Source organism: Apodemus sylvaticus, chromosome 8, assembly GCF_947179515.1.
Source record: "Apodemus sylvaticus chromosome 8, mApoSyl1.1, whole genome shotgun sequence".
In the NCBI taxonomy this organism is placed as follows: domain Eukaryota; kingdom Metazoa; phylum Chordata; class Mammalia; order Rodentia; family Muridae; genus Apodemus; species Apodemus sylvaticus.
Genome location: NC_067479.1, coordinates 117,032,256 through 117,046,447, shown reverse-complemented (window position 1 = coordinate 117,046,447; position 14,192 = coordinate 117,032,256). Strand labels below are relative to the sequence as shown.

The 14,192-nt window shown below is 43.9% G+C and overlaps 1 protein-coding gene across 2 annotated transcripts in view; it reads left to right on the top strand.

The window, feature by feature from the left end:
• Positions 1-14,192, top strand: part of LOC127690892 (ubiquitin-conjugating enzyme E2 E2) — a 284,805-nt gene that overhangs the window by 255,955 nt on the left and 14,658 nt on the right. For both annotated transcript variants that reach the window (XM_052190448.1, XM_052190447.1), the window contains one exon: positions 1,933-2,080. In XM_052190448.1, the coding sequence (XP_052046408.1) occupies positions 1,933-2,080 (148 nt within the window). The remainder of the gene's footprint in view (positions 1-1,932; positions 2,081-14,192) is intronic.

Genomic DNA, 14,192 nt, shown 5'->3' with positions numbered 1-14,192 from the left:
AATTATTTGCAAATATGTTTTCCTGTTTCAAAACATGACCAGGGGTTACTGGGGACTCTTTCATGTATGGCTTCTGACTAGCATTATGGTTTTAATATCCATTCTTTGGAAGATCTTGGATTTGCTCTGTACCTCAGCATGTAGCCAGTGTCTATAGGTGTTTCATCCATGATTGACATGAAAATGTGTTCTCTAATCGTCAAAGGGCATGGTTGCCATCATTCAGTCCCCTGATTTTACTTGTGGTTTAAACTTTCAGGATTCCTACCAATATTTGGTCCGGTTGACCTAACAGTTATATAGCGAAAGTGAAATTTTCCTCTGTGATCATAGACATGTCATTTGCTCATTGATCTACCAGCTTTTACTGTGTAAATTGTGGCTGGTTAGCTACAACTGACTCCAAATTGTTATTTTCCTGGTGTATTCTGTCATAATACGCTGCCTCCTTCCCAGCAGCCCCTTTGCAGACACTTGTCCTAGTAGTCACCGAGTGGCGGCAGCTCTTTAGTGGCGTTGCTCTCTCCTCTAAGGCATCACGTGCTCAAAGATGCGCCACTGGGGTGTCCTGATTGAAGTGCGGGCCCTGGGTTAAACCCCTGGCCACATACAGGCCTGCGATCCCATCTGACTTCCATGATGGTATCAACGTAAAGCCTTCGTTGTATGAAGCCTGTCTGCCTCCCTCCATCCCCTCCCTTGTCCCCAAACCCACCCCAGCACAATGCTGCCTGCTTACTGCTGACTGATGGTCTTCGTCTTTAGTTGTGGCTTCCAGGAATTCTCGCAGCTCATTTGGCTGTGCATTTTGAAAGTTAGTCCTACTTTCTTGGAGGTTTCTGGACAGTTGAGATCTATGTGTGGAATGGCCTGGCATGGTGCTGGGTTCTGATTTGGCTGAGGACAGGGTATGATGTCCAGCCACTGTTGTTCAGCCTTCCTGGAATGTGACATCATACAAATTACACTAGCTCCTAATGTTTGAATGGATATTGGATTCCTGATTAAGTGGTAGATTCCACAGAGGGCTGTCTGTCATGTGTGTTTTTTCCTGGTTCTGAGCCATTATGAATTCAGAGTGTCTACAGCTGGTGCTTAGAACACCAAGCTTTATTTATAAATTGGAGCGGTACAAATTTATAGTCATACATAATAAGTAGCATTTAAATCTCACTACTGCTTAGCCAAAACTGAGCTGGACTTGTTTTGAATATTAGCTATTTCTTCTAAGCTTTTTATTTTATTTAATTTATATGTATAAGTATTGTATCTACATACATACATGGGTACCTGGTGTCCTCAGAGACCAGAAAAGAGCATTGGATCCCCTAGACCCAGAGTTGCTGTCAGTTGTAGGTCACCATGCCAGTCAGTGCTGAGAGCCAAGCCTGCGTCCTCTGTAAGAACAATGATGTCTTAACCACTGAGTCCCACACCTCCCCACAAGTGTTTTTATGTCATAACTTTCCAAATTATAAGACAAGTATAGTGATCTCACTGTCAAAGGAAAAAGACTATATTAATAGCACACTCAAAATATAAAATTTAATAAGGAATAGGTGTGTAAATCATGATAATACAGTAAGATAATACAGTTAAACAGTAACAAATATAGTGATAATTTGCAAATAGGTATAAAAAAGGCATGTGACATATTTGCATATCTTCATTCATGTTTTAAAACTGTATTAAAGAACATTTATCTTTGCATTATTCCCAAGCTTTCTGGTTGGAGATCTTCTAAATGTAAAAAGTAAAGCAACTAGAATCCACCAATTTTTTTAAAAACATTTCACAAGTCAAAGCCCATTTCCTGCTCGTAGACATTCATGTGGTCACGTCAACTCCCCCGCGACACCCAGGGCTCATCCCCAGAAGCACTGGGTCCCGCGTTTGCTGTGAGTGTGACAGCAGGTTTCTGTTCTCTCCTAGGTCACCTTCCGAACGAGAATCTATCACTGTAATATCAACAGCCAGGGTGTGATCTGTCTGGACATCCTCAAGGACAACTGGAGTCCAGCCCTGACCATCTCTAAAGTCCTCCTGTCCATCTGCTCACTACTTACAGACTGCAACCCTGGTGAGTGCCCGCCGTCGGTCTGGTGCAGGTTGCAGCAGGCACAGCTGCCTTGGACTCTGTTACTGCTGCTAGCTCGCTACCCTGCCACTCATTACTGCTGAGTTTAACTTTCCATACTCTGCAACTGTATTCCTTTTAAATTGGTTCTTTTCCTTTATCTTTTTAAACTTATTATTTACCAAAAAGTCTTAAAAGACAGTGTGATAAAAATTAATGAATAATCATTTTAAATGAAAGCATGTATTTTTAGAATGCATTAAATTCTCCTGCAAAATAATAAAAATTCAAATTGAATAGCTTAATCTTTAATTAGATACCAGTAGACATGTTAATTTGAAAGATGTGAGCTATTAAAACCTTAGGACAGCCAAGGTGGCACCGCAACAGATGTGACTTTCAGTGAAGGAGCAGCTGGCCTCCTGGTAAGCTGTTAGCAAGTGCTGATGGCCCTGAATCAGGAAGGAGGGCTCGCCAGAGAGCCAGCAGAACCCAGTGCTGTGCGCAGCACTCAGTTCTTAGCCCCGTGTCTTCTGCATATGCTCGTGTGCGTTTGATAACTCTATTTTAGCTACAGGACAAACCAGTTGTGTATTATCTTCATCATTGGGTTGACTCTGGAAAACACAGAAATCCCAGAGTAATTTTTGGTCATATTCCCCATGGAACTTGCTTTTTTTCTTTTTCTTTCTTTTTTTTCCAGTATTTTGTGAAATCCCATCTCTCATTGTGAAATATTTTTAGTTAGTTCAAGATAGTAAAATCCACTTAGGTGACACTAAGTGACAGCTGATTGTCGCTGCAGGTCCAGGCCTGCAGTATTCATTGCCTTCTGTCACGTGATATTGCAAGGAAGCTGTCTTTGTTCTTGCTTCTGCTTTGCTGGTGTGTGGCCGGTTGGCCTGACTCAGCTGTGAGCACCTGCTTCAGAAGTGGTACCCTGAGCTCACCTCACCTGCCTTCTGTCTAGACAATGCTCTCAGTGCCTCAGTGCTGTGGGAAAGGGGTTGGAAGTTTGCAGTTTAGTTCATTGGTACTGGGGTCCAGGAGTCTCCTCATAAGCCACATGAGCACTGATCTCAGTCAGACAAGGACAGTTTATTGAGCATATGCCCCAGGATTGGTTGACCAGGGCCGTGGTCAACATTCAGCAACTGACCATGACCCCAAGTTAAGATCCTACAAGGTTTTAAAGCTCAAATCCATAAACATCTGGGTCAAGTTATTTCACGATTTAGGAACAGGAGATTTCCTGCTCCCGTTGGTTGGGGTATTCAACTGTGACAGGGGACTTAACTTGTCTGATATTCATGTTTCAACTTGTCTACCAGGATAGGACTTGTCTAACATTCATGTCTTAACTTGCCAACCAGGATGTCAGTTACTGATGTACATGTCTGTTCTTGCCAAGTTAGGATGTCAGTTTCCAGGGAGGTCTTGGGAGCTTAAACTTTACTTGACACTACCCCAAATGCAAGTCATATTCCAAATAGTTTTTGATATTGGTGCAGGTATCTCTTTTATGTTGAAGCCATGCCAGGGCAGCTATAAGGGCAAATACCATAAAAGCTTATACATGGGTGCAGGAAGGGCTGTCGGGTGGTTGGTTTGGGTCCAAGCTTATTGTGGGTAACTATGCAAAACAGTTCTACTGACTTCTATTGTGATTGATTTCCAAGGACACAGAACATAACAGAATATGTAGTCAATCTTGGCATTAGAAATTAGAAATTAGAAAGCTTCCTTTCTAACAGTAGAAACATATAAGAAAGTTTCCTTATAAATGGCAGGCTAGCCAGGTAACTGCTACCTAGGCCTTAACATTCTATCTAGCCCTTAATATTTTTCCTAGGTCCCAACAACTGATTGGGCTTTCTTTCTAAGATGGTCCTCTTATTACAACTTTAAGGGCTGGAGAGGTGACACTTGCTCTCGCAGATGACTCAGGTCGCCCTCCCAGTACCCTCCAAGCAGCTCACACGGAGCTGTAACTACAGAGGATCTGGTGACCGTCTAGCCTCAGGTGTGCACATGCAAGCAAACACTCATGCACAGAAATAAAACTAAATAAGTACTAAACTACGTTCCCAAGTGAAGCATTTAATTTCACTTGTGTCTGTTGCTTTGGAAACTCAGGTTCAGCTGGATTCTGAAGTCAGTGACTCACACTGTGGTCTCACGAGTGTAGACAGGCCTCAGATAATTCCCCTAACTTTGACCTTGTGCTTGGCTGTCTCCTCTGCATATTTTCCTGTCTCCTCTCAGGGAAAATCCAGACAGAGATTGGCTGTTGCTGCACAGATTTCATTGTTCTCCCTGTAGCAATTCTTTCTAATTCTGTCACTTTGGAAGTTGCCTGAAAAGCTTTTACATCTGAACTTAGTATTAAGATTCTCCTGCCTTCCCTTTACCAGGTGCTCTGCTAGAGGCTTCCTCCTAGAAACCACCATTTATGTATTTTTAGTTTCTTTGATTATTTTATTCTGTTTGTTTTATTTTAGTGCTAAGAATGGAGCCAGCGTGCTGCCAATGATGACTTGATGTCAGTGTTGGGCGGCCTAGACCCCCAAGTGCTGACTCTGACGTCCTCTGCTACAACCAATCAGTGTCTTAGATGTTTTCTTCCTCCAAATTATCTAAACCTTTGTGTCTGAAGTTCATTAAGGAATTGGGCGAAAGTATCAGAGCTGTGCATCTGGGCCACTGTTAGTGGAAGGCCCAGAAAGCACAAACTGAGAGAATGTTCAGTGGGGCTCGCCTACAGTCCCTGAACTGGGGGCTGAGGCAGGAAGGCTGTTGGCAGCTAGCCCAAGCTACGCAATGAGCCTGTGTAGGGGGAAAACGAAGGAAGGAAGAACTTGGAAGAGAGACACAAATCCTCAACATAAACAAATCCTTGCTCACTCTGCTCTGTCTCCTCAGAGCTGCGCATGGGGCGGCTCGCTCAAACCTCCCTGCTGGAGAATGTCTGCAGGAAGAGCTTTTGGCCTGGGTCGTAATGGGTGTGTGCATCACTACTCTTTAAGTGAAGGTAATTAAAGATGGCCCTGATTTAAGACCTTGAGTTGTTAATTCTTTCCATGCTAGGATTAAAAGAACTTTCTTTTTCAAGTACCAGGAAAGAATTATGTATTTTAAGTCAGAGATCTGTTTTTCTTAATTAATATATCTGAGCTAACACTATCTTTCTTGACTAATATATCTAAGTTAGCCTGCTAGCCTTTTCCTTGTTGTGTGCTTTGTTTCCCTCTGACGTCGGAGAGCATGGCCTTCCTTTGGCGTACATAGGATCTGTGTAATAGAATTCCCCCTTTCCTGTGGCTCCGTCCGTGATTTTTAGTAGCTTTGCTTCTGCCACACTGTTTCTCTGAGCCAATGTGGTTCATTGTAGTTACTTGACCGTTGCACAGCAAGTAAACTGTGTACACACCGGTTAAACATTTGGCTTATGGGCTCAAAAATCCATGTCATGACCTCCCTGCCCAGAGCCTTCGGGTTTTCTCTACAGCTGGAAGAGTCCTGCCTTTTGACATTTACAGCAACACCTGCCATCGTCAAGGTTCCGGCTATGAGAGCCATACTTTGTATGTTTTAAATCTTGCAAACATGCAAACACACATACATCTCTTGGGTCAGGGAGATGTCTCTGCCCTTAATAATGCCAGCTGCTTTCCTAGCGGATACAAGCTCAATTCCCAGCACCCTGATTGGGTGGCTCACAACCACCTGCAAGTCCAGCTCAAGGAGATCTGATGGCCTCTGAGAGCACCTGCACATGCCTGTATGCATTCTCTCTGTCTCTGTCTCTCTCTGTCTGTCTCTCTCTCTCTCCCTCTCCCTCTCTCCCTCTCCCTCTCTCCCTCTCCCTCTCCTCTCTCATACACACATACAACCTGCACATGCTTGTATACATTCTCTCTCTCTACTCTCCTTCATGCACATACAGACAAATAAATAAAAAGTAATTGCAAGAAGTCTTTTCAATACTCTGTGTTTGGAGTAAGTTTAGGCCTTTATTCTGGGCAGTGCACACCCCCTCTTGGCTGCATATGACCCATGGCCATAGTTCAGACTCAATGACATGTTCTCTCAGGTGTGACACAGCTGTCAGGTTATATGAGCTGCAGTTTTGTCCCCATGCAACTTATTATCATATGTCCAGTTCTGGTTGTGGAGCAGGCTCTCGGGGTTTCTGTAAACAGGGGCCATACACAGGCTGGGTTTGCCATGGGCCCTGGATAAAGCTGAAAGCGCCCTGGAGGGCATAGCTGAGGCACCTTAGTGGTAGAGTGCAGCACCAAAGCAATACTCAGAGAAAGTCAAAATAAAATCCTGAGCTTAGTGCCACACCCCTGCAGGTAGAGGCAGGAGGATCAGTAGTTCAAGACCAGCCTGGGCTATAGAAAGCCTTGTCTCTAAAAACTGCAGAAAGAAAAAAATAAAATACAATACATTCAAATGCAGTTACTAAGTAGCTTGTGGCTGTCCTATTTCCTTACCATTTGTGAGACTCTAATTTCCTTACCATTTGTGAGACTCTAAATGCCATCTCTCTTTTTAATTTATTTCGCATTTTAATTTTGTCTCCCTATAGTCCATACTGCCCTGTGACTTCTTGTTGGTGGAAAATGACGTCACTCTAGTAGAAGTGATTGTCAGAAATATCTTTACATGGCTAACAATATTGTAGCAGGAGTTTTCTCTTTATATCAGTTTAAAATCTGGTTAGAGTATACTAGGAAAGATTGCCTAGTGGCCTGAGTCTTGAGCCTCTTTTCGTAAGTACAGTGCGTGTGTGGCCAGCACACCCCAGTCTCCCTCCATCTCCCTGAGTGTACTACCATCTCTGGTACTTACAATGCCACCCAGAGCACGGGATACTCGCTGTACCGGGTACGTGCATCCCAAGCTGACTCTTCAGAGTCTTTGGCCTGGCGCAGTTGTTCTTGGTTATATTCCATGGTTCCATTGCTGGGGTCTGATGTCCTCAGGGCCCGGGTATGAGAACAGAAGAAAAGATAACACTCTTCATTCGGCCTTCAGAGCTGTGGCCGTGGTAGCAAGGCCAGCTGATCCTCCCATTCTCAATGTGCTCTGTCTGGTACTGCCTTCTATCTATCTCTTTCCAGAATCTTGATAGAAAAGGCAGTTCAGAGAAGAGTGACCCATGTCCTTGGCCACAGGAAAGGTGACACGCCAGGTAGCACTGCTTGCCCTGCCCTTTGTGACCCATCTGCTCCGCTTGTCTTACCTGCTCCTCTGTGACCCACCCCAGAGGTCCAGGGGGCTCCTCGCTTCTTAATCAGTTATGTACGTCAGAAGGTGTGTGGTCAGGGTGTAGAACATGCATCCCTCCTCCGCTCCAGACAGATGTGTGACTGTCCCTTGCTAAGAAGCCCTGGGCTGCGGGCTGCGCTGCGCAGGGAACAGCAGTGCCCCCTGCAGGGGAGCCCACAGCACCTTGCAGAGCTCTGCCCTTCCTTCTCCGCTTCTCTTGTCTGTGCCCCCAGCCCTCCCCACCTTTGTGGCCTCCCCCTACCCTCCTCTTCTCTGCTCTCCACCCTCCTGATCTCCTGCAACTTCTCAATCAGACCAAATTTCTCCCTTTACATTTAATTTTTCTTCTCTTTTCATACACCCAGAAAAATATTAAAGAAATAAGTCAAAGAAAGAATTAGCTGCAGCTGTGTGTGTGTGTGAGTGTGTGAGTGTGTGTGTGTGTGTGTGTGTGTACATGTACATGGTATGCCTGTGCATGCAAGTGTGAATACCAGAGGTTGACACTGGGTGGGTTTTGCTCGCCACCATATATATAATGTATATGGGTGTTTGTCTGCATTTAAGTCTGTGTACTACATGTACTTGTGCTATGGTCAGAGAAGGGTGTTGGGTGTCAGATCCCATGGGACTGGAGTTACAGACAGTTGAAAACTGCCTTGTAGATGAGGGACTTGAACCCTCTTCCTCTGGAGGAGCACCCAGTGCTCCTAACCATTGCGCCATATGGCCAGACTTTTTTTTTAACACAGGCTCAGTGAATCCGGATATCTGTTTTAGCTGGACTAACTGATCAGGCAGCCCTAGACTGGAATCCACCCACCTCCTGCCCCTACCCTCAGCACCGGAGTTACAGGTAGCAGGAGTGGTGTCCAGCTTTTATTTAGGTGGAAGGACCAAAGCTCAGGTCCTTATTCTTGCACAGCAAGTACTTTACCAGCGAGCCGTCTCAGCAGACCCCTGTACCCCTGTGTATCTCAGGAGAGCTTTAGTTATGGAGTTTAGTTAGCATGGCTCAGGCAGGCCTTGCCTTTCTCTCCCATGTCCTCTTCCTTTGAAAAAGCATTAGATTACATTTCTAAGGCCACCTACATGGTCTATTTCCTTATTTAGCCACTTCTTCCTCCTAAGGCTGACTACCAAGGTCCAGCTATCAAAGTGTTGAAGCCCAGCACTCGAAAGAATGCTTTGGCTCACCTAATTAATATGATCAATTAAAATTAAATACGTCATGCTAGCACAGGGTTTGCCCTCGTACCTTTATAAGCTGTCACTTGCCTTTGGCCACATCTGTCTCCTTTCTGTACAGGGGCAATCCTTTGGCCTACTCTGGGACAAATGCCTCTCCCCCCCCTTACTCTCTTCCCCTTCCCTCTCACCCTCTCTCTCCTGTCTGTCTCTTACTCCCTGCCTGCTCTCCTGGGGCAAATAAACCTCCTTTATGTGAGAACTTGGCCGTAAGGGTCTTGAACCTATATTATGGCTTCTTACAGTCAGTGAACTATGTGATAGCTGCACATTGGATAATACCTAGTAGGAAGTTATGTCTTTAGACTTGAATGACAAGGCCATGACTTACAGTGAGCACATTTTCCACACAGAGGTGTGCGTTAGACAATCACAAGCTATCATTTTTCAAACATCATCTATATCTGAATGACTTTTATTTTTATAAGTAACTGTGATGTAGCAGGAATTACTTCTACATGTTTTATGGCTTTGAACGAGTGATTTAAAAAATAAATAGTAACTTTAGTAGATAAAATAGCAAAACATTTCATTTTAAAGTATACTTCTCACCAAAGAAAAAGTATCCAATGTAGTTCACACTTATTTTCACTTTCATTTTTAATAAAATTTAAAAACATATGAAAGTGTGTACCTTACTATAAAATAACAGAGAAACAGCCTGACTACTGCCTTCCTCGTTGCGTCTGTTAGCACTGTGCTTTAGTTATTTGTTATATAAATCCGCAGGCTGCCCTTCTCACTGCACACTTGTGTGGTGTGTCCGTAGTTCCTGTTCACCCACAGGCACGCTCTGTCAGGCTTCCCTCGTCCTGCACCAGGCTCGGCGCTCTGTCCTTCTGTGTCCTCAGTCTGGAACTATGGAGACCCTGGAATCTTCACTGTCTGAGACAGCACATGCTCCCATCATGCCACGTCTCTTTCTCATGTCCTTAGGGAGTACAAACCTGGAGCACCCTGCTCTGCAGACATGCCAGCAGTGCCATGCGCCTGACACTGTCACCTCTGTGGCACTCTGAGACAACAGGGACTGACACGCAGTGTGAGGCGTTCTTATTGTCTGGCTCTGCGCTGTTTCCCTGGTGTTCTCTGCATTCATGCCTGACTTCTCTGAAGCTCATCGTGACTTGCCCCTGGTGTGTGTTTTCTGAGAACCTTGTAATTCCTCTCATAACACACAGTGTCACACAGCTGAGCCCAACACAAGGTTAAACCTCACCGTGTTAAGAGGGATGAAGTGACGGAAGCCAGCTTACACTTGGAAGTTGTCTGGTGTATCCGAGTCCTGACCGGACTCACGCTAACTAGCTGCTGACTAACAGCTGAAGCCTGTACTCCTGACCCCTCCAGGGTCACTGGGTGAAAACATATGGTGTATGTAGACCCCTGTAAATACTTAAAAAAAAAAAGCTCAAGTGAGTATCAGTGCATAAAATGTATTCTACAGAAAGCCCATCCTAGCTGTGAGAGATTAGATGACCAGGCCTTTGAAATGCTTAAAACAGCAATTTTGTTGTCTTTGTAGTGTCTTCAAACAGTGTTATCCTAGATTTGTAAGTCTGCAGTTCTCATGTGTGATAGATTCTATTATCTACAAGGAAAATGAATAGGAAAATATTATAAGTCAATTCAATTATTACATTTTGCTTTTGACTTATAAGCTTATATTCTGGGTCATTTAAATATTCAAGATAATCCTATCAACTAAAAATTAATTAAAATCTGCTTTTCTATTTCTAGCACCCAAAATAAGCAAACTGTTCTCTCATGCAATGCCCTCTGACTATATAGAGCATTCAAAAGAACCTTATTTCAAACGCAAGCCTTTCCGCTTTCACCCTGTATACCACAGGGTGTTGTTAGCTTATATAGATTATGTATCATAGGTCTAAAAGACAAAATATGCCAGATTAAATAGCCAGGGATATAGTTCTAGTGAAATGCTTCCCTAGCAAGAATAAGGGCCTGGTTTCAATCCCTATTAACCCCTCCCTCAACTCTGCCACTGCAAAAAAAAAAAAATTCTGTATTACAGTAGATAACAAATTTTTTGAGGTCAGTGACTAACTATATTCAAAACAAGAATAAAACTAGCTATTTACAGTGAAGTTTAAGTAAATGTAGTTAACTAAAGTGGACACACTTTAATATCCAGATTGCTTGTTGTTTTTAAATTGTCCATGTAGATACATACAAGAATGAGAATCCAGTTTCCATACTTGCTTTAGGCGGCTAGAACACTAGATGCTGGAAAGCAAACAGCTCAGCACATGCCCTGGCTTCATGCCTGAGGTGCTAGCCAGGCTGTAGTCGGGCAGAGGAAACTGGAAAGAACCCGGGGGTCTCTTCTGATATAAGGACATAGATGCCTGGGAAACTGATGAGAACAGAGGGAGAGTCGCAGCCAAACATGAGGCAGAACTCGGGGAGTTCTGCAGAGGAGGCGTAGGGAGGATTGGAGGAGCCAGAGGGCTCAAGGACACCACAAGAACACGACTCACAGGACCAACTGACTAGGACTTGTGTAACTTGGTGTTCTAGTGGGATTCCTAACAGTGGGAATGGGGCTGCACTTGACTCTTGCCTGTCTTTAAGACCTTTTTCTCCTACTATTGTCCAGCCATGATATGGGAATATGTGCCTGTTTATTGTAGCTTGCTATGCCATATTTGGTTGATGACCCTGGGAGGCCTGCACTTTTCTGAGAGAAGGTGGGGGGGGGGGGAGAGGATAGGGAGGGGAAATTGCAGTAGGTATGAAACATATGAAGAATTTCTAAAATGGGAACACCCCCCTGGGCTGTTCGGGGGCCATCAGGGTACCAACCCAGCCAGGAGGTTTTTCGCCCGGGCCCAGCGCACACACCACCATTTTGCCTACAGGACGCCAGAGAGCTCTAGCAGGCAAAGCCGTAACAGGCATAGCCTGAGGCTAACATAGCGGGGGTCTAGGCCCCAACAGGCCCTGGACTGACCCCAAGAACTGGGCTGCTCGGTGAGCCATCTGTGTGCCAACCCGGCCAGGAGGTTGTTAGCCCAGCAGACTCTCCTCGCACTTTCAGGGAGCGCGCGCACGCGCGCACATTCGCCGCCACCTGACAGAACCAATTAACAGTCATAGCCTGACAGGAACTTTGCTCGGACCTTGGCCTCCCAGGCTTTTGCCTAGACTCAGGGCCTGAGCAGCTAGGCTAGCCTTGTGTGCACCAACCCGGTTGGGAGATCGGCTGCCCAGCAGAGTGATCACCACACAGAAAAGGTCCCCGCAGCATACAGCCTCAGCACTCCCTGAAGGAGCAAACGGGCACTATCTGGTTCACAGACACAATCTGGGGCAAAGCACACTAGGGCTGCAAGGGCACCCAAGAGGAGGAAAGCACATCAGCAATCTGCTACAGGGGAAACCCAGCCATCCAATGTTGCAGAAATAGCCCCAGAGCCCCTCAGGAGGCTCAAACACCAGCCAGAGACAAGACCAACTAACTCCAGAGAACAAGATAGCAAAGGGCAAACGCAGGAACGCTACTAACAGAAATCTAGGCAATATGGCAGCATCTGAACCCAATTCTCCAACATCAGCAAGTCCTGGTTATGCCAACACACCAGAGAAACAAGATTTGGATTTAAAATCACTGGTCATGATGCTGCTAGAAGAACACAAAAGGACATAAATGAATCTCTTAAAGAAATACAGGGGAACATGAATATGCTAGAAACCCGTATAATGGAAACACAAAAATCACTTAAAGAAATGCAGGAGAATAAGGCTCAAGAGATAGAAGCCAATAAAGAAGACGCAAAAAAATCTTAAAGAAATGCAGGAGACCTTGAGTCAAGAGGCAGAAGTCATGAAAGAGGAAACCCAAAAATCTCTTAAAGAATTACAGGAAAACACAAACAAATGATGGAACTAGCAAAACCATCCTGGATCTAAAAACAGAAGTAGAAACAACTAAGAAATCACAAAGAGAGATAACTTTGGAGATAGAAAACCTTGAGAAGAAATCAGGGGCCATAAATGCAAATATAAACAACAGAATACAAGAGATGGAAGAAAGAATCTCAGATGCCGAAGATACCATAGAAACACCATTGACTCAACAGTCAAAGAAAATGAAAAATGCAAAAAGTTTGTATCCCAGAACATCCAGGAAATCCAGGATACAATGAGAAGACCAAACCTAAGGATTATAGGTATAGATGAGAGTGAAGATTGACAACTGAAAGGGCCAGCAAATATCTTCAACAAAATTATGGAAGAAAACTTTCCCAACTTAAAGAGAGAGATGCCTATGAATATACAAGAAGCCTACAGAACTCCAAACAGACTGGACCTGAGCAGAAATACCTCTTGCCACATAATAATTAAAACCCCAAATGTACTAAACAAAGAAAGAATATTAAAGGCAGTAAGAGAAAAAAGGCAAGTAACATATAAAGGAAGATCTATCAGAATCACACCAGACTTCTCACCAGAGACCATGAAAGCTAGAAGATCCTGGGCAGATCTCATGCAGACTCTAAGAAAACACAAATGTCAGCCAAGACTACTATACCCAGCAAAACTCTCAATCACAATAGATGGAGAAACCAAGACATTCCATGACAAAACCAAATTTACACAATGTCTTTCCACAAACCCAGCTCTGCAAAGAATAATAGGAGGAAAACTCCAATACAAGGAGGGTAACTACACCCTGGAAAAAGCAAGATAGTAACCTTCCTTCATCAAACCCAAAAGAAGATAACCACTCAAATATAAAAATAACATCAAAAATGACAGGAAGTAATAATCACTATTCCTTAATATCTCTTAATATCAATGGACTCAATTCCCCAATAAAAAGACACAGACTAACAGACTGGATAAGGAAACAGGACCATACATTTTGCTGCATACAGGAAACACACCTAAATGTCAAACACAAAAACTACCTTAGAGTAAAAGGCTGGAAGACAATTTTGCAAGCCAATGGTCTCAGGAAACAAGCCGGAGTAGCAATTCTAATATCAGATAAAATTGGCTTTCAACCTAAAGTCATCAAAAGAGACACTGAAAGACACTTCTTGCTGGTCAAAGGAAAAATCCACCAAGAAGAACTTTCAATTCTGAACATCTATGCGCCAAATGCAAGGGCACCCTCATTTGTAAAAGAAACTTTACTAAAGCTCAAAGCACACATTTCACCTAACACAATAATTATGGGGGACTTCAATATTCCACTCTCCTCAATGGACCAATCAGGAAAACAGAAACTAAACAGGGACACAGTAAAACTAATTGAAGCTTTGGACCAATTGGATTTCACTGATATTTATAGAACATTTCACCCTAAAGCAAAAGAATATACCTTTTTCTCAGCACCTCATGGTACCTTCTCTAAAATCGACCATATAACTGGTCACAAGACAGACCTCAACAAATACAAGAAGATCGAACTAATCCCATGCCTCCTATCTGATCACTATGGTGTAAGAGTGGTTTTCAATAGCAACAAAAACAACAGAAAGCCCACATACACATAGAGGCTGAACAATACTCTACTCAATGACACCTTGGCCAAAGAACAAATAAAGAAATCAGAGACTTT